Genomic DNA, 20,718 nt, shown 5'->3' on the forward strand with positions numbered 1-20,718 from the left:
CTTTAAATTAACTAGGGTTGCCATTTTCACAATCAATTCAAAATGACGCTGACGTGACTTTAAATGAGATACAGAGTATCAAAATAAAATATTTGTAAAGAAAAATTAAGTTAGAAGATAATTATTCTTATTATTATTGATTGTTAGAATAACATAAACTATTTTACTACCATTACACCGTACACTATAACCACAAGATTATAGCGAGGAAAAAGTTATTTGTAAATAAAAATGCAGAACTATGTCGCTCAACAGCTGATTGTGTCAAATTCACTGATAGTCGAGAAGTAGTGATGAAAATAATTCAGAAGGTGTTGCCAATATCAGACCGTAATCAGGCTCTCAGCGAGTTTGAAGGTATCAGCTGATTTGTGGCACCACGGTACGTTTTACACGTCACGTCAGTCAAACGCGTTGCTGCAACGGTCGCAAATAACCCATTGTGACAGCCCTATAGCTACGGTGACACGCTCATGCATTTGCTGTCCAGCAACTTATATGTATGCGTGTCGGGTGACACACGTACTTGTTTCGTGTCACACATACGTGTTGTTGGCTTTTGCATGATGAAAATCAAAAATTTAATTTTAGATTTTTTCGCGGACAAGCGTCATGCACCCGATACGCACACATATAAGCTGCTGGACAACAAATGCATGAGCGTGTTGCCGTAGTTTATTATGACGGCGGTTTGTTTACGACAAAGGCCGCCGAAAATTGAGATTTTGTTGAATGATATACATACATACGTGTAAATCTACGCAGTCTCCACTAATATTATTTCGTTGCCGTCTAAACAATGATTGATTGGCCGATCACACGGAAACGAATGAGCGGGTAGAATTTTGCTGCCGAATCCCGATGACCCGGCAGCCGAAGTTATTCTCACAATTTTGCTTCGAATGGCCAAACCATATTGGCCACATGCAGCCGTAGATTTTTTGCCAATTCGTAAATCAATACGCGCAGGTGATATTCGCTCTAATTGTTATAATTTGATAGGATATAAAGTGAGCTGATATTTTTTTAATCAGATATGGTCAGTTAAATCAAAATGCAGTAATAATAATCCCTTTTGAAAACTTGTTGGTTGGATATTTCCTTAAATTTACCTAAAGCATAAAATTATACCTTTACTGTTGACTATGAAGGCACTTGATAAAAGTTTTCTGTAATTTTAATCGATCAACTGAGGTGCTGGTAAATATTAAAAAAAAAAAACTAAATGCCGCTAGTCAGTGAAAAACAAAAATTTTTTAATCTTCATAAAGAAACTCTTATGTTTGATTTGATGACGTTGTAAATTTTTGGCGAAAATTATGGTAACTTAAATTTGAACATTGTGTTAGTGTGTATCCTTGAATTTATATTTAATTCCTTTCTATTTTACATTTCTTAAATTTATATCACCATTTCCATTTTGCAGTTCAATTAAAATTTGTTATGTGATACATCAGCTGAGAATCCGGGAGGGTTGCATAATTGATGTAAAAATTTGCACGCATCGTTTACGCAATGAAATCAAGCGTAAACTTATCTGATTTATATAAATGAATTTTCGTGCAAGCTTTGACAGATCGCAAACTTGTACGATTTATGAGGTTTACAAGGCTTAGTTGAAGACGAGTTATTGCGCCCAATAACGAAAACGCAGAAAAATAATAATAAAAACGGCTTTATTGTTTTTCGAAATATTCTCCTTGGAAGTCAATGCCCTCCTGCATTCGGTTGAAACAATTTTTAAAGCACTTTTGCCGCTCAAAAGTGGATTCCTCCAAAACGAGCGGCTTAAGACTTCAACAACTTCTTCAGGTGAGGAAAAACGTTGTCCTCGTATTTTATTTTTGATGTTAGAGAACAAAAAGAAATCATGAAGTGACAAATCAGTGCTGTAAGGGGGACTACCCAGTATGTAATTCGATCTTTTGAGTGCTCAAAAACTCTCTTGTGTGAGTCGATAAGTAAGAACTCGCATGGGATTGGTGAAGAATGATTCGTCTTCGGCAGCTGATTTTCCTTAATTCTGAGAAAACTTCTGGCAAACAAATGGTTGCGTACCATTCAAAATTAACAGTTTTAAGTTTCTCTAGTGGTACAGTTGAGACATATGTACGTACCGTTATTGAATTTTCGCCTAAAATCTATACTTCATTTCTCGCTATTTACTGGGAAAGTGAAATACTTTGAAACAATATTCCTTAGACAATTTTAACTCTTGTTTCCGAAATAAGTATTTCGGTCAGGTATTTCCATTTTATCGAAAAATAGTTTACAACTTAGTTAGGCTATAAAAAATGTATACCAGACAATGTAAAAATCTTTGGTGGTTTCACTATGTGAGTGTATTCCTTTCATTTTACTTTTAATAATTGAAAGTAATATTCTACTTACCCCTTAAGGGGAACACCACTGTGATTTTTCAAAAAAATCGATTTTTTTTGTTTTTGCATTTTCTTAAAGTAGATATATTCAAAACTAAGTAAAAAGCATTTTAACTTAAAATCTTGAAAATTGACGAAGTTATACCCGATACAATAAGTGCAGGTAGTGAGTTACAACGGCCAATGAAAACTTTAAATTTTCTCAAAACGACTTTTCTGAACACGGTGGCCTCGATTTCTCGAAGACTTATGAACCGATTTTAATTTTTTTAATTTTTGTACATGTATTGGCTACAGTCGTACATATCCGTTTTTTTTTAATTCCAAAAATTAATATTTTTCAAGCCTTTCGAAAACAAAAAAAAGGGTAAAAACACAAACTCATTTTTCAAACCTGCAAAAAAATTTAAAAACAACAGCCACGTACGACGATAGTCATTGGTGTATAGATTAAGAATTTTTTTGGTTTTTTGCTTTCAGATAATTTTTCACCGCTGTATCGTGGCCACCAGGATGCATCAGTTTTTTATGACGTCATTGCATTAATATTAAGAACAATTGTAATCTTTAATATTTTTTAATAAAAATTTGTGTCGGTATAATTGAATATATGTTAAATAAATTATAATTTGTTCGATCCTCAAATAATCATCCCTACTTATAAAAACTTATAAAAAAATGCATGAAAATCATTTAATTTTCACGCGTTCATAGTGGTGTTCCCCCTTAATCTCAATTCCGCGCGTGGCGTATGAGTGATGCGATGCGTTACAGACAGAGGAAAGTTTTCTTTAAAATATTATTTGAGTTTCGCTATAAACACCAGTATTATATTCGACTTTGCTTTCCGTTTGCGTATTTTTTATTTTATGCAATCACTTTTGAGTAGCCATTGACACATCTGTAGAGCTCTTGTATGTAGTACGTATAAGTACTTACGTCAGTATATATGTACATATGTTTGCATCAACAGGTCAAATCAAAAGTTGTTATCAGTTCTACGAAATACTAATTTAATACTACAGGAGGAAACAATTTATGATATTTTTGAAATCCCTCGAATGTGTCAATGAAATACTACAGATTAAAGGGGAGGAATTTCCAAACTACATTTGTTGTCATTTTGTTATTCATCCCCAAATCAAGGTGATTTTTGCGTATGTTTTTCCACCAGACCTGTAATTCTAGTTAATCCGGAAACAAAGAATTAAAATTGATAATTGTTTACTCTTTTTTTTAATAAATCCGGTTTACATTTGCAATCCTTATTAAAAAATAAAATATTTTTGATAGTAAAGGGTTTTCAAATAAGAGGTGTTATTTTGATATTCAAAGAAAAATGCTATTTTTTAATATAAATGATCGGATGTTTATTTCATTATAAAGAGGAAGGTATGCCGTTAATAGTGGAAAATAACATCAGGCAAATGACCACCAGGACCACACTTACAGGACAGTATCCTTTTCATGGAATTTTCCATAACCGAATTGCAAAGTGACTGCCCTATGTCGTCGATAGCTTCACGAATTCCATCTTTGAGGTCTTGAATCGACCCTGGACTGTTGGCGTAGACCTTTTCTTTCACGTGGCCCCAAAGAAAAAAGTCACAAGGTGTTAAATCACAAGATCTCGGTGGCCAATTGTGATCACTTCTTCAAGAGATAACACGGCCCGGAAACTTCTCCCGTAAAAGATCAATAGTTTCGTTGCTTGTGTGGCACGAAGCGCCGTCTTGTTGAAAATAAACGTTGTCCAGATTAATACCATCCAATTCCGATCATAAAAAATCATTAAACATCTCTCGATAGCGATAGAGCACACCTGTTATTGGAAACTCCATTATTTATGATCATAGAACGGATACGGAAAATTTTCTATTGTTGTTATTGCGTCAAGAAAACTGTTTTCAATGCTGACCCTTTCGGAGCGAGACTTCCTAACCAGCGCATCCGAAGTTTTAATTTTGCAATGTGAAGAGGTGTGCAGTAAGAGCTTCTCGAGCTTATATTTAGTTTCTTAATGTTGTTGGTGAAGTAGATATAGAACACATACACGACAAAGATGATGAAGGAGGAAAATGATCGGCAAGGTAGTTTTGGAAGATCAGTTTCGAGTTTATGGATGTATGAGCATAATCTGACGGAAAAGTTTTTCCACACAGAAATTCTCTGATACGAAGAACTTTTCCAAGTGTTTCATCTCTTCGTGTTGATGTTATTGCATTAGAGATATAAAAAATGCCCGGTGGAATTCGTTGAAAGCTTCTGCTACCACGGCTGTATCATCACGGCAGATGGTGGAGCAGATGAAGATGTCAACAAAGCAAGGGTGGCATTTGGTGGAATGCATACAGTGTGCGGGAGTTCGCATATCTCCAGGCGTACTAAACTACGAATATTCGGCTCATGTGTAAAGGCAGTATTGTTGCACGGAAGCGAAACATGGCTGGTCTTTAACACCATCACACAGAGACTACAATTCTTCATCAACAAATCCCTCCGCAGTGTATTCGTTTTGCAGAATATTCTGGCCAAACACCATCAGTAACGACGCACTGTGGAGATTAACGAACGAGGAAGCCATCATAGGCAAATCAAACGCAGAAAGTGGCGATGGATAGGCCACGCACTGAGAAAACCACCAGATAGCATCACGAGGATGCTACCGCAAGGGAGCAGCGGTCGGCGTCGACCAAAAAACACTTGGAGAAGGTCGATGCTGCGCGAACTAGCAGATGCCGACATGTTATGGGACGGTGCAAAAACAACAGCACAGAACAGTGTACGATGGAAGAGTCTTGTCGAGGCCGTATGCTCCCGAGAGGAGTGAACAAGGAAACAATGAAATAAAAAATGTTCTACCTTGTTGCTTCAGTCTAAGTATTGTATTTCTAGGGAATTTCTTTCACGAGGGTATATTTCCTTGGAGCTTCTAAATCCTTACTGTTAAAGTGAATGTTCACCCAAAAAGTATTTATATGTCTCATTTTTGCTTGCATAGATATTGAAAGAATATTTCTACTTCAAAAAAATTTGAGTTACAGATTTTTAGGTCCTCAGTTCGATGAGTTTGAGTGGATGAGCTTGAAGCAAATTTAATTTGAAAGTTTTCCAACTCCAGATTTTATTATTAAATGTGATTCTGTGGCATCCTAGGAACATTTTCCCGTAAAAATTATAATCGGCGAAAGACTTTTTTGCGAGAAAAGTTAATTTTACTGTCGGTGGCGTATTCCATATGGTCGAAATTCTATGGACCGGCTCAAGCAAACCGTCCTGCACACTGCCACCACCTAAACACCAAAAAAAAATTTTTTTAACAGCATTCGATCTTTGAGAATGACAACTTTTGAAGCTAATTTCTGCTATCAAAAAGAAAGATTCGCAAACACACCGTTTGCCATTCGGGAACTGCATAAAACTATAGGTGACTTTAGTTGTGGCACAACAACAAATTGGAGAGGAAGCTTAGCCTAAACATCTTTGAAGAATTGAAGCGCCAGTCTATTACTTAAATACCATTTGGAGTTTTTATTGTAGTAATGCATTCAAGAGAGAATAATTTTTTCTTCTTCATACTTTTGTCCTTTTACGTACATACAAATGTGTGAAAAATTCTCTTTATTGGCAATAAATTATATCTCTTCTGTTCTTGCAACCTTCACATCTATCATTATGACCTACCCACAATTTGTGTGCGTTTAACCAATTAGTAGTACTACATATACATACATACGTACCTATACGATTACAATAGATGTCTGCATTTATGAATGTATGTGTATGCACTTGTGGGCAACTAATTTTCAATTTTCTTCCCATCATTTACTTTTAGTTGGCGAGCACTAATGTTGGGTTTCTGCGTCATACTTCTGCACGCGACCGTTGCAGTGTCAGTGGAGGCGACTACAATAGGAATAGCGGCAGTGACGACAACAACAGCGGCAATGCTGACGACAATGCCGGGAACAACGGCGTTAAAGCCAACCAACGGTAAGTGGCGGGCTTTCAGTTACAAAATGCAAGCAACATATCCAGTTAAACTGGTGGATTCCTGGTTGTGGCAATTAGGTGCATGTGACGTCCAACCTGTAAAGAAACGTTAGCATGCAGTTTTTTCCTTTGTTTTTCTTTATTTTTCTCTATTTAATTTGCACGACCCTTCAACAAAAGGGGAGGAATGTTGTGTAGAAGGGAATTACGATTTCAGGTGTTTTATGTTGGCTTCCAGGAAGAGTGGTCAAACGAGTTTTGGGGTTCTTGTATGTTTTTCATTTAAGTGAACCAATAATAATTAATTTTTGATGGTAAGGTGGCATTTTTGAATTCAGTTAATTAAAATATTGCAGACAGCTGGCATACATATGTATGTTTATACTTATACATATGTACACCTGCGTTCACAATAATAGCAGCGCGACAGATTGCAAAGTTTTTAGAATTTATTTATTTTTTAATTAATATTATAAAATGCGGTCGCCGTAGCTGAATGGGTTGGTGCGTGACTACCATACGGAATTCACAGAGAGAACGTAGGTTCGAATCTCGCTGAAACACCAAAATTAGGAAAAACATTTTTCTAATAGCGGTCGCCCCTCGGCAGGCAATGGCAAACCTCCGAGAGTATTTCTGCTATGAAAAAGCTTCTCACAAAAAATATTTGCCGATCGGAGTCGGCTTAAAACTGTAGGTTCTTCTACAGTGGCGTTCCCCCTTAAGATACATATATGCTAAAAATGGGGAAAGAAAAATAACAACAATAACAAATCAGCAGATATAGAAGTTAGAGAATTAAATTTTTTGACTTTGCTTTCGCTACTATTCCCGCTTATACCGCTTAGATGGAGTGGAAAAAAGGTTTTTTTTTCAAAATTTTAGTGGTATTACGAATAACTGATAAATTTGATTAATCCACTTCTAAGGTTTACAGTAAAAATAGTAATCCAATAGGTTGGGCCATTTTTCAAGAAATTAGCTTCAAAATACAAAAAAAACCCTATACAAATCGGAGCATTCTGTGCATAGTTATTGGCGTACAAACCAGGTACATGTTTTTTTTTTAAGCGAGTTCTTAAAGTTTTTATTTAAAAGTACCTTTACTGCCTGAAAGTTCAAATTGATTTGAGTCAAAATTATAACCTTGCTCAATCTAATTTAACACACTTTTTAACTAGGCAGCCATTTCCATCACTCAAATTCATTTGTTTTTTTACTTAGTTAAAAAAAAATTGATGATTAATTTTTTGCCACTTTGCAGTTTAGTAGCGCAAAAAATGACAAAAAAGGTATATGAGCTAAGTGGCAAAAAATATTACAAGCCCACTAGATTCCGTCAAAGTTCAACTGTAATGTACCGCAACCGTTCCGTGGAAACCCATGGAAACCACTAACCATAAAAACAATAAAAGTGCGTGTAGCGTAGTACACATAACAAACAGACAAAGAAAGAGGGAGAGACCCGAGAGAGAAAAAGAGCGAGAGAGAGAAAGAATATGTATCTAAATAAATTCACAACATTTGCAGAGAATACAAATAGACAAAATTTACAAAAAACGGGGAAGGGTCGACCGGTGTAGGTAAACGCCGGACACAAACCAAGGCAACAATGCGCACTACTCCGAGCGTTTATCACCCGCACAAACGCAGCGATTCCAGGACCGCAGCAACGGCACAAATTACCGCAAGGCAATAACACTAGCCGGAATGGATAGCACTTTATAGTGCGCACAAGCACTAGCCAGGAAACAGAAATAAGTGCCAAAAAGTAGGCACCAAAAATATATTTCCTACAAGTTTGCACCAAAAAACAAGCGCCAAAAAGTAGGCTCACTAGAAATTAGCAACCACAAGGAGAAACTCAAGTAGCCCAAAGAGTATCTAAGATATATATAAGGTATAGCTTTCTCTATCTTTTTCCTCTACGATATATCTTTTTTCTCTCTCGCGGAACGAAAATGCCCAAATCGTTGCATGGCTTTGAAATTTTACTATCCGTTCTCGCTCGTCCATCGACGCCTAAGAAGTTTCACTTCAATCATCCAAAAGTCTGCTGCTAACGCATCTCGATAACGTGATTGCATTTCCAGCCGAATTTTCGAAAAATGGCCCAATCACGCGTCCTTTCATGCGCTGGGCATATCTTTATCATTCGAACTTTATGAATCTACCTCAACACTTTTTTACTTGTTTGGATTGATTTTTTGATTTTTTTATCCATGAGTGCTTTCGTTCTTTAATAAACCGGCATTCCGGAGTGCTAATTTTACATCAAACTCTGTCAATCCGCTCTACATTTCTGTTGACATTTTTAGGCTGGCGATTTATTTACTTCATTAGTTTGTGAATTATGATGAAATTCAGTTGCTAATGAAAACTTGAAAAATATTAACGCGTACGGATATGTATGAATCAACCTAATACACATGTACATATGCTCAGACATACATATATAAGTATGTAAACATCTGAAAATACGTACATAAAAGTATGACTTTGTTTTCGCCGCAACAACAAATGTCAAATTACTTTTTCAAAAGAAACCTTAAAGCTCTCAGGTGGAGTGTGCCACTTTGTACGTACATACACAAATTTAAATCCATAGGCACATACATGCATACATACATATACGTATGTATGTAGGTAAGTATTCCTATATTTGTAAGTATACGATTTCTCTGTAATGCCTACAATTCGAGTTTGCTGGTTTTGTATTTCATTCTTTCGTTTAGCTTGCGCACCTGTCATACTCAGAAGATATTGCAAAACATACACGCATACATACATACGGAGCCAGTAAATACGTTTTTGAATACGGAGTGTTAAATATAATATTTTACACTTTAAACGTTAATTGTATTCCTTGAAACCATATTTTCACTTAAAGCACAAATTAGTAAATTGTTGTTGTAACAGAATAGAAAAGTCACTAACAAGTTTTACTGGAGTGAAAATCATTGGGTTGATTAAAAATTCACATCGTTTCGATAGCATACATATGTACGTATGTATGTATGTACATAAGATCATCCATAGTAGGAACGATGCAAATCAGTGAATGAATGGCAGGGATGTAAATTTCTCTGATTTTCACGATTCCGAGATTATCGGGAAGTTGTTATTACAATCCCGGGATTCCGGGACTACTAAGCTTTTGAGATTTTGGCAACTCAAAGCCGCTAGTTCTCATTACAACTCGATGCGCTTTAGATTTTACGAGCGAAGAAAATTTCAATCCGTGTACTGCCGTCATCCTTGCCAAAACTGCTTCAAAGCTTTTGCCCTGCTCAAGTGGTTGTCCACTCCTTTTGTAGATTCTCCTTTTATTTTGAAACATTTTATCCCATCTTTTACATTTAGCTGTTTTAGCTGCCACAAATGTGACCAATAGGAGGAGAAGTTTTCTAACTTCGTTTTGTGCGAGACAAAACCAGTGTAAAAAGGGTTTCTAATATTATTTGATACAATACAAATATTAGTATTTCAATTATTTGAAGAGTTGAATATTAAACGCAAGAGACCCTTCTGGTTTCAACCACAAAAGTATTGTTCTACTGTTACTATGCAGAGTAATTTTAAATGTTGCTTTTTGCTATGAAAGGGGATTTTTTTATCTCCATTTCATAAGCTTCGTAAGAAATTCTTCTTCTTCTTAATTGGCGCTATAACCGCTTACGCGATTTTGGCCGAGTTTAACAAAGCGCGCCAGTCGTTTCTTTCTCGTGCTAACCGGCGCCAGTTGGACACACCAAGTGAAGCCAAGTCCTTCTCCACCTGATCTTTCCAACGCAGAGGAGGCCGCCCTCTTCCTCTGCTACCACCAGCTGGTACCGCATCGAATACTTTCAAAGCCGGAGCGTTTGTATCCATTCGGACGACATGACCCAGCCAACGTAGCCGCTGGATCTTTATTCGCTGCGCTATGTCTATGTCGTCGTAAAGCTCATACAGCTCATCGTTCCATCGTCTGCGATATTCGTAAGAAATTACAAATCCCAAAAAACCCGGGAATGTTGCCATATAATTAGAGTACTTTCGGGACTTTGAAAAAGTGTCAAAATTAAGTTTTTTTTGTTCAGATACGTAATAAATGAATACATTTAGAAAATACCGTTTTCTATTTTTTTATACTTTCATTAGAAGAAAAGTTATAACACTGAAAACTTTGATTTTTCGAGGGTGCCAATACATTTGAACTCACAGTACATACATACATACATACATATGTATACCACATATATTTTATATGTATTGTATGAATGCGTGCATGCATCTCCGAGTTATAAAAAGGACAAACGTGACAAACGTAATGTTCGAATTATTAATCGTCTTCTTTATTAAAATTAAAAAGTCGGAATCAGTCATTCCAATTAATGTATATATGTACATACACATGCTGTATAAGCACATATAAATGCACATGATTTAAAAAGTGATGCATTTAACTATGCATTAAAAAGTTTCAATTTAAGTTTGCGCCCGGGTATTTATCGCTCGTATTTTTTTTTTGTTTTTGTTTTTCAAAAATATTGTATATACACTTTTGCTCACATAGTTAAGTTACTTTATCTTTTTACGATATTCGCAATAGTTTTCATGCTAAATTTTTTATAAAAATATTTTATTGTACAACAAACATCTTATACTTATAAATCAAAATTGCAAATTCTGTATAAAATTCACAAAAATTCAACGAATTTCAAAAATTGCCATCAATACGAGTATTTTATACTTTTTAAGCAGAAAAAACTTTAGAAATCAGAATCTTTAGAAAATTTCTAGGTATGCAGTTTTATAGCCCCTTCAGCAAAATCTCATAAATTTTTTTTTTTCGTTTTGCATTTTCTTCCATATAAAAGACTTCCCAAGATGTGCTCAGCGAATATCATCAAACAATAATCGAATTTATCTAATATGACTACGTTTGCAATGAAAAATGATTGTGTTTTTCTTTAATTACCACTTCAGGGCATCTGTTTTCAGTCGATAGGTAGTTGAAAGGGAATTCGCGGCAAAGACTGAAGTCGATTTCGGAGAATGTGTTTGCAAGATCTTTTAATTAATTCTTGGATTATGCGTTGGTACTCGTATAAGAGTATTTTTCCGAAAGGGACGTACAACAAATTTGATAAAATAATAAATATTTTGTGTTTTACTGCCAGTTGCTGGTACTTTATTGGCAAAATATATAAGCAGTATATTCATATGACTTATCACACATGTACATATATATGTATGTATAACATGCTATATATATATGTACGTTCATGTTAGCATATGCTTACGTACTTATACATTTGTACATTTGTACATTCATACATACATACATATGAAGATTGTTACAGCAAGCGCGTGCTCACAAAATTTTCTGCTTAATAAGTGTTTCAGCAATTTTTTCACATAAAGCCGGATTTATAGGAAAAGAGCTTTTGTACGAAAAGTTAATTTTCTTAAAAATCCACAGTTATTCAGAATGAATAGGATGGTAATTATGTAATTACGACGTCATGGGTATACATACATTTACTATTTATTTATTTTATTTTCTTTTATTAATTGCGTTTAAAGCTGCAGTAATAGTGACAAATTTTTACAAATTGAACATGCAATCAATTATAATTTAATTACTAAATTTTTGTTGTTGCTTTTTATGGAAAATTTGCGTTATAAATTTCTTGCTAAGGGGCATGTGCACGGATGCAATACCGACATTCGCTAGACATCACGGAAATGCTTTTGCTAAAAGTGCGGCTCGTCGACAATTGTGATTGCATATGCACTAACAAACAAACATACATAAGGCAGAATAAATTGAGAATAAACCGAAGAGTGAGATATAAGTATATACATACATATGTAAACTTACGATAAGGCCAGGCACTAGCCCTAACCCATTTTCCCTTTAGTAGAAATCCAAAATCACTGGCCGAGGCTGACACAACTTATCCAGAAATTAAAGTCTTTGAGCTCTTAGTATGCGCAATCAGTTGCTTCTCAGGACCACTGCGCTTTTACGGTAGGTTGGACGAACTGCTCATTTAGAATGCACTCAGTACCTACTCACAGAGTAATGCACATCTTGATCTTCTTGCCAAACTAATCTAATTTTTAGAGAAATCTAAAGTGACTTGGTCTTCGCACAGGAAGCGATGAATGGATTTTGCTTCATTCTGTTCTCAAAACTCTTGTGGAAATCTTTATGCGGGGCTTCAGACCTAACAGTTACTTGGTTAATAATCCTGTAAGGAATGGTATGTGGTAAAGGTAAAAGTTTAACCTGCTGAAATTTAACCAGAATGCAATTGCGCCAAAGTTACGCGGGTATCGCGTAGTCCTGATTGCCACAACGTGTTTTATGAAGCTTAAGTTTAGACAAAGGGTAAATAACTTTTATTGGATTATTATCCATCGCTTTGAGAACGAATATATACTAGCCAACCACATACAGTGGCTCACAGCTTATTTCGTGTGCCCGTTTATCAAAATAAAAAAGTTTAATATATTATTTTTGTATAAACTTTATTTAGAAAAAAAAACTTAAACGTACATTCAAAGATAAATTATTTCTTGTTACAAACATAAATAAATAAACTTAAATTATTTCTTCTTAAGTAATATATTTACAGCAAAATCAAAATTATAAGTAAATCCACGTCACACCTTATTTCGTGTGCTTAACCAAACTAGAAAAAACATGATTTTTTTTTTAAATTTATTAAGTTTTTACTAATCTAATATTTTGTAGAGTAGCCTTTTTATTTTAATACAGCTTTTAACCGGGATTGCATGGAGCTAACAAGTTTTCCAGTGTATTCCGGAAATATTTTCTCCCACTCCACTTGCAATGCTGTTTTTAGATCTTGTTTTTTGCTTATGCCATGTTTTCTAATTTTTTGATCCAGAATATTCCATAAATTCTCAATTACATTGAGATCAGGTGATTGTGCTGGCGTTTTTACCACATGAGGGCAATTCCATGTAAGCCACCGTTGCACTAATTCCGACTTATGCTTCGGATCATTGTCCTGATAGAACCTGAACCTGTCCCGAATGCCTAATTTTTCAGCACTTTGTAGTAAATTATTTTTTAATAAATTTAAATAAACTGTTTTATCCATAATTTCGTCGATAAAAACCAAGTTTCCGACACCAGCTGTTGACATGCAGCCCCAAACCATTACATGGCCCCCACCGTGTTTTACTGTACCACGCAGATTCTTCGGGACCAGCTCCGCGTTGGGCTTACGCCAAACGAAAGAGGTTGAATTTGCTTTCGTCGGCAAAAATAACGTAATTCCTAAATGTTTGGTCTTTATTAACATGGTTTTCGGCAAACTCTACCCTTAATCTTCTGTTACGCTCATTAACAAACGGTTTGTTTCGAGCTGTACGACCATGGAAATCAGCTTTGCGCAGAATTCTTCTTATTGTTTCAGGATTACATGACTTACCAAGTACTTTTTCAACCTCTTTTGTCAAAGCTGGCGCACTAATTCGTGGGTCTTTATTAATTTTTCTTAATATCCACCTTTCATCAGCTTCTGTAAAAATTTTGTTTGGAGCTTGGCGGCCTTTGTCAACCACTCTTTTTTCACGAGAAAAGCGTTGAATAATGTACTGTACTGTGGAAGTACTTAAATTTACAATTTCAGCAATTTTTTTCTGCGACTTTCCATTTTTGTAATGCGTAATCACTAAATCGCGCCTTTCAATCGACGTACGACGACCCATCACGGTATTTTTAAATTAAGCTGGACAACCGACTACTTTCAATGTGTAAACGAAATAAGGATACAATGTAATATACTAGGCAAAACAAATTTCCTATAATTGCTAACCGGTTTACTGGCGCCGATAACGGTAAAAGTGAACACACGAAATAAGCTGTGACGTCAATTTACCTAGTATTCTGTTTTTGTTGCAAATATTCTACTAAAGCAGAAAAAATTTGAATGCATTTATACATGTTTGTAATAAAATATAATTTATCTTTGATTGTGCATTTAAATTTTTTTTAAAGTAAATCAAATAAAAATAATTTTACAATTCTTTAGTTTAACATACAGCCACACGAAATAAGCTGTGAGCCACTGTACATATAGCGTTAATTTAAGAGACGGACACAACAAGGAGATGGTATTTTCATCATTTCAAAGATCACCTGGTCGTGCTGATTATTGTGATCTCCTTAAAGAACTCTAATTTAAACTATGTAGTCGGTTTTCGCATTGTTTGTGTCGTAGATAATCAATAACTTGGGAATTCGTCCACCAAAGCTTCAATCCGATAAAGGGCTTCAGAGGACAGATACCTGTAAACGGCCATTTTTCCCTGATTTTCATTAAAATTATTTAAAATGAAGAAGTCAATATATTTTTTTCCAAATTGGCATACAGTGTATTTATGTATATATTAATATAATATAATTTTTTTTATTTTAATCATTTAAAATGGCGGATGTACACTCAATTCTTCGAGGAAGGTCGCAGCGGAGGTTCTCAATCAGCGGGCATTGTAGCATCGGCGTCAGTGACCTGAGTACAAAAAACCAAACATTTTTTTGTTTATTAATGTCATAATTTCTATATGAATTAAACAAAAATGGGGGAAAAAATTTCGCGCGGAATAAAATGCTTAAAAAAATTAATTTGGAGGCGAATTTTCCTAATATTTTTGCTTCGATAAAATTATTTTTTCGAAAACTTGTATCCACATAAAAAGTAATATAAAAAAGATGTGTGCAAAATTTCAGGGAGATCGGTAAATAACTTTTCGAGTGATCTTCTACGCCAATTCGAAAAATATAGTCGAACGCAAAGAATAGAGTCGTCACGGTTGACGATCTATAATATAAGAAATACTTAAATTTACGTGCTAAATTTTTTTTGACATATTCTTAAAGGATTATATCATATTAACATTTTATAAAAAAAAACAAAAAATGTTTTCCAAATTTTACAGGTATCTGTCCTCTTCATCCGTTGCAAGCCGAAGTCCTCAGCTTTGTTAGAACCACCTTAATCGAACCTAATCTAACTCTAGCTTACCAAGGAATACAACTTTCTTAAGAAAAACTCTCCGTTGCTCGAAGGCTGAAATCTTACAATGCCTAATTTCCTTGTCTGTCAATCATACCAATAGAAAAAACCTATGTACATATCCTTTGAAGGAATGGGTTCGGTTACCAAAGTGTAATAAGTAGGTAACATAAATGCACGCCTACTTGCAATGCGATTACAATACCAGCAGTATTATCGTTACAGAGTTGTTACATAGAGAGTATCCTCTTATTGATGGCATGAAATGAGATGTTTTAGAATATGTTTGTATATATGTACATATGTCATATTTAACGACGGATGTTGGGTCACTCAATATACTTGTAGTAGCATAATGATGGATATTTCGGCCGTTGGCATTTTCTAAAAATTGTTTAAGATTATCTATTCCATATGTTTATAAATATTTTTTCTATTTTTTTTTGCTTTCAGATGTTGTACGACGCAGCATAAGAGTGGGATATGGCGGTACCGCCACTATATTGTGCAAAACATCCAAACGTTCCAATACTTACTTTTATGACGTGACTAAAAAACAAATTCTGCAGTCAATAAATATCGATAATGAGGTAAATGGATTTTTCACACCTAATCATTTGAGTTTTTTATATTAAAGTATTGTCTTTAATATTGTAATTTTATTTTCAGCTTCTAAAACCTTATGCGATATTAGTCTTGCATCGAGTCCACCAAGCGTCAACCTATCAGTGCTTGCAAAATGCAACTCTGTTAAGTGAAACGATATTGGCAGTAGGTAAGATTTTTGGCAACTTATTTTTAAAGTTTTTTTTTTTTTTTTTTTTTTTTTTTTTTTTTTTTTTTTTTTTTTTTTTGTGGAAATTAAAGCAGATAACTAAAGTGAGATTATTTTTAAATTAAGATGTTTAGTAAATGTTAAACATCGATACCTCATTCTATGCACTACGTTTGATAATATAAATGTATCTACTAGAAAAATATTTTCTAAAAATATCAGACAAGATGTGAATGCTAGATAAATGCTTGAAAATGAGAGATTTGCAAAAGATGTCGTATATTTTATCAGCGAGAGAAGAGCCATACTTTTAATAGGGTAGATCGAAGTAAAAAATTAGCTTTACTTTGTCGTGAATGTATGTAGATCAAATGTGTAAGAGATCAAAGAAGAAAATTTCAAAATAGAGTAGATTTAGTATTTAACATAAACTATTTGCTAGTTAGAAAACGATTGTATACTGCTCGTAAAACAACTGCACCTAATAACTTCCAAGCCGAAAGATACTTTCAAAAATGTATGAAGTGAAAATTGAACGACTTTCGAAGCTATACTCGATATGCCATGAAAATGCTTAGCTGTTCAGCTACAGCACCAGACGAGATCCAAAACCAAACAGGAAACAGGATCGAACAGTATATCGGAGACCAACCACCAACCAATGCAGACAAAGAGCTTAAGCTGCATCGTGAGACCCGCGTATCTTTGCCTAAACTATGGTCTAGATATTGTTTGTTAGTAGGTAAACTCCTACCCCACTGGCAGAGTCCGGTGAACTGATATAACAACAGCAACAGCATTATCGAGATGTTATTAGATGCCAAGTAGTTACTTCTCAATTGCAGTGCCTACAGGGTGCGTCATTCGAAGTGTAACCAACTTCAAATCGCTCGCACAGCTGATGCTCGGTCATCGTGAAACGTCATGGAGGTGGTCAGCAAAAGACTGTAACGTCACGTGAAATGGTTCAAAAAGTGAAGAACCGACTTGAGGGAAACCCCCGACGAAGTGCTAATCAAATGGCGAAAGAACTGAAAATATCTAACCGTAGCATCCGCCGCATACTGAAAAATGATCTCAAGGTCAAGCCTTACAAGAGCAACAAAAACTCAGACTTGAGAGAGCGAAGAAGTTGCTTTGCTTGGTCGAAAGAGGACAATTTCCGAACACTGTGTTTTCTGACAAGAAAATTTTTCAAATTGATCAATTCGTAAACTCCCAAAACGATAGGGTTATTTGACACACCGTTCATACGAGAATTTGAGTCATCGATTGGCCACCAGGAGGCAGCACCCGTCACAGGTAATGGTTTGGGCCGCTGTAACCGCAGATAGCTGCTCTCCAATCGTTTTCATCGCCCCTGGCGGCAAGATAAATGCGAAATATTATCGGGACAATATTCTGGAGGTTGCTTTGAAGTCGTGGGCAGACAAACATTTCGGTGGCAGACCATCGACGTTTCAACAGGACTCAACACCGTCTCACAAAGCTCCGGTGAACGAAGAATGGCTAAAAAACAACTCCGATGCGAATCCGATGGATTATTCTCTTTGAGCCATTTTGGAGAGCAAAGTTCGAACTAAAAGATTCACCTGTCTCGAGACGCTGAAAAAATCCATAGTCCGCGAGTGGGCCAAAATACCTGCTAGTCACATTTGGGCAGCTTGCAATTCGTTTCTGGACCGTATAAAGGCCATAGTCAAGGGAAAAGGTGGTAATATCGAGCAAAAGTAAATTGATTCGTAATTTTGTATTATTTTCACACATTTTTTACTTTGAATTGAATAAAAGTAATTTTCTAAACCAGATATATGGCCTTTTAATTGGTTAAACTTCGAGTACCAGACCCTGTAGTAAAATACTAAATTCCTTCAAAATTCCAAAAGGCTAAATTTCTTCAAGGCCATCCCTATCATCAGAAACATCATTTCTAAGACAGTTAGATTGTTTTTTATGCGTAACAGTTTTTTATAAAAAAAAAGGGGGGAAAAAGGTCAGCACGGACTTTATAATATTTCTTATCTTATATAAAATGCTAAAATTATCAATAAATCTCATTAAAATTTCGTATTAAAAACTTCAAGTCGTTTTATGTTATGCCATCTCAATATATGCACGTAACATATGTATGTATATTACAAGTTTGTTGAGATGTACTGTAAAAAAAAAAACTAAGCCACGGGTATGACTTTGCAGTACATACATATTTACATAGTTTTGGGTAATACAATATATTATGTCACATATTATGCGAAAAATTAGCCTTCATCAGCCAATTATGAAAGAACTAAAGGTTTGGTCATCCGAAGCAAAATTGGCTGTTATCTGGCGATAATTGTGCCTGGCGCCTTTTGGACACACTAAGTGAAGCCAATTCTTTCTCCAGCTGATTTCTCCAACATAAATGTGTCTTCTGCTACCACCAACGGCTACCACATTGAATTCTTTCAGAGCCGGAGCGTTTGTATCCTTTCGGACGACATGACCCAGCCAAGGAAGCCGCTGGATCTTTATTTGCTGCAATTTGTCGATGACGTCGTAAAGCTCATACAGCTCATTGTTCCATCGCCTGCGATAGCTGCCGTCGCCAACGTGCCCATCAAGCTTTTGCACCATGTAATAGGACGGGCATAGAGATAGCCTTATAAAGGGTTAGTTCTGTTCGTCGAGAGAGAACTTTACTACTCAACTGCCAAAAAAAAAATAATTAATTGGCGCGTACACTTCTGTTGGGTGTTTGGCGGAGCTCCTCCGCCTATTCGTGGCGTGCGTCTTGATGTTATTCTACAAATGGGCGGGCCTACAGCTTAAAGCCGATTTCGAACGGCACATGGTTTTTTATGAGGAGCTTTTTCATGGTAGAAATACACTTTGAAGTTTTCTATTGCCTGCCGAGAGGTGAGCGCTATTAGAATAAAATATTTCTATCTTTTGGTGTTTCATACACGGAGATTTCCACCTACGCACTTCCGAATGGTAGTCACGCACGAACCCATTCAGCTACGGCGACCCCCAAATCTCTTTTTTCAACAACTGCCTACTTAGTGTCCAAAATAGCACTTGTTGGGAAGAGAGATTCTCGTTGGATTTGAAGACTGACCTTATTATCGGTGTTTATGCTCGTTGCTGAATAAACGAAGTCTCTTACAACCTCGAAATCATAACTGTCAACAGTGATGCGGATGCCGATACCCAAGTGCGCCGACTATTTGTTTGATGACAGAAGATAATATACTAAGTTGGCCGGTTGTTAAGGCCGATGGTGTTAATATATTCGACAGCCAGCAAATTGTGCTTCTTCGGCTCGCACACTTATTTATAGCATTAGTTTGGAGAAGTCACATGATGGCGAGTCATCATGTATGAAACCTGGTTTGGCATCAAATGGCTCAGATAGGTCTTTTGCGATTCTGATCGCGTGATGGTATTGCTCAACGCTATTTGTGAACAGCTGTATTTTTTTTTGTTTTGTGGTGATACCAAATTCAGACATCGCGGCATCCCTTTCCTGCTCTCGAGCTCTCGAAGGCGGCTTTCAAATCGACGAAAGGATTGTGTGTCAATTCTTCTTTCATGGGCCTTTGCCAAGACTTGACGTATTGTGAATATCTATCTAGTTAATTGTGCGTTTTCCTTCCACTACTTATGAGATTATTATGTATTGATAAAGTACTCATATATTATATTTTAAGTAATCGTGGTCACCGTAAAAAAAAAATCGCATTACGAGAAAAATGTGTTTATAATTTGAACTTATTTTTCGTGAGGGACGACGCGTCTTACTCAAAAAATTTGCATCGAACCTACCGAAAAATATGTGAGCAGATTCCTGTAAACTCAATTTTTCGAAAGTTAGAAGCGGAGTACCCCATTAATTTATAAAAAAGTTGATCACAGCTTAATTTTAGTAAATTTAAAAAGGCTACATGGACCTTTTTAAAGTGTTAATTACTTACATTCAATAAATCCAATTTATTAGTGACCTCATTACATGATAATGATAGTCTTACATATTTTTTATATATTGTTTTGTTTTTGTAAATCCGTCGAAACCCCGCTGTCTTGACAATTTGAACGAAAAGAGGCAAAATAGAAATCAATCTTTGTCTAACTTCATTTGCCTATGTAACAAGCCGAAGCGAAAAAACACACACAGTTAGGCAATTAGCCTTCATTAAACAGGCATTTAATGTGCCGCCAAATTAGCGGGTTGAGAAGAAAATTCATAAAAATTAAAGAGTGAGCAAGCTGAATCGCCATTCAGCTTCGAATGCTAATATACATATGGACATTAATTAATCATCAAATGCTACACTTACTCACCTCAGTAACTAACTTAACTAAATAACCTAAGTTATACAGTCGACGATCCGTCCATATTATTTCTAAAATTTGTATACTGGTGATGTACCAAATAGGTATAAATGATAACACGGTGCGACAAAAAAAAAAAAATTAAATATACTTTTATGGAGACCTAGCACAACTTGTAGGTATAGTAAAACTAAGAAACATGGTATAGGAGAAA

The 20,718-nt window shown here is 35.6% G+C and overlaps 1 protein-coding gene across 6 annotated transcripts in view; it reads left to right on the forward strand.

Annotated features, from left to right (window-relative positions):
- The window catches only part of LOC128857367 (cytokine receptor-like), an 83,253-nt gene that overhangs the window by 39,555 nt on the left and 22,980 nt on the right, over nt 1-20,718 (forward strand). For all 6 annotated transcript variants that reach the window (XM_054093095.1, XM_054093097.1, XM_054093100.1 and 3 more), the window contains 3 exons: nt 6,217-6,374; nt 15,869-16,005; nt 16,085-16,190. In XM_054093095.1, coding sequence (XP_053949070.1) covers nt 6,217-6,374; nt 15,869-16,005; nt 16,085-16,190 — 401 coding nt within the window. The remainder of the gene's footprint in view (nt 1-6,216; nt 6,375-15,868; nt 16,006-16,084; nt 16,191-20,718) is intronic.

Source organism: Anastrepha ludens, chromosome 3 (genome assembly GCF_028408465.1).
Source record: "Anastrepha ludens isolate Willacy chromosome 3, idAnaLude1.1, whole genome shotgun sequence".
In the NCBI taxonomy this organism is placed as follows: Eukaryota; Metazoa; Arthropoda; class Insecta; order Diptera; family Tephritidae; genus Anastrepha; species Anastrepha ludens.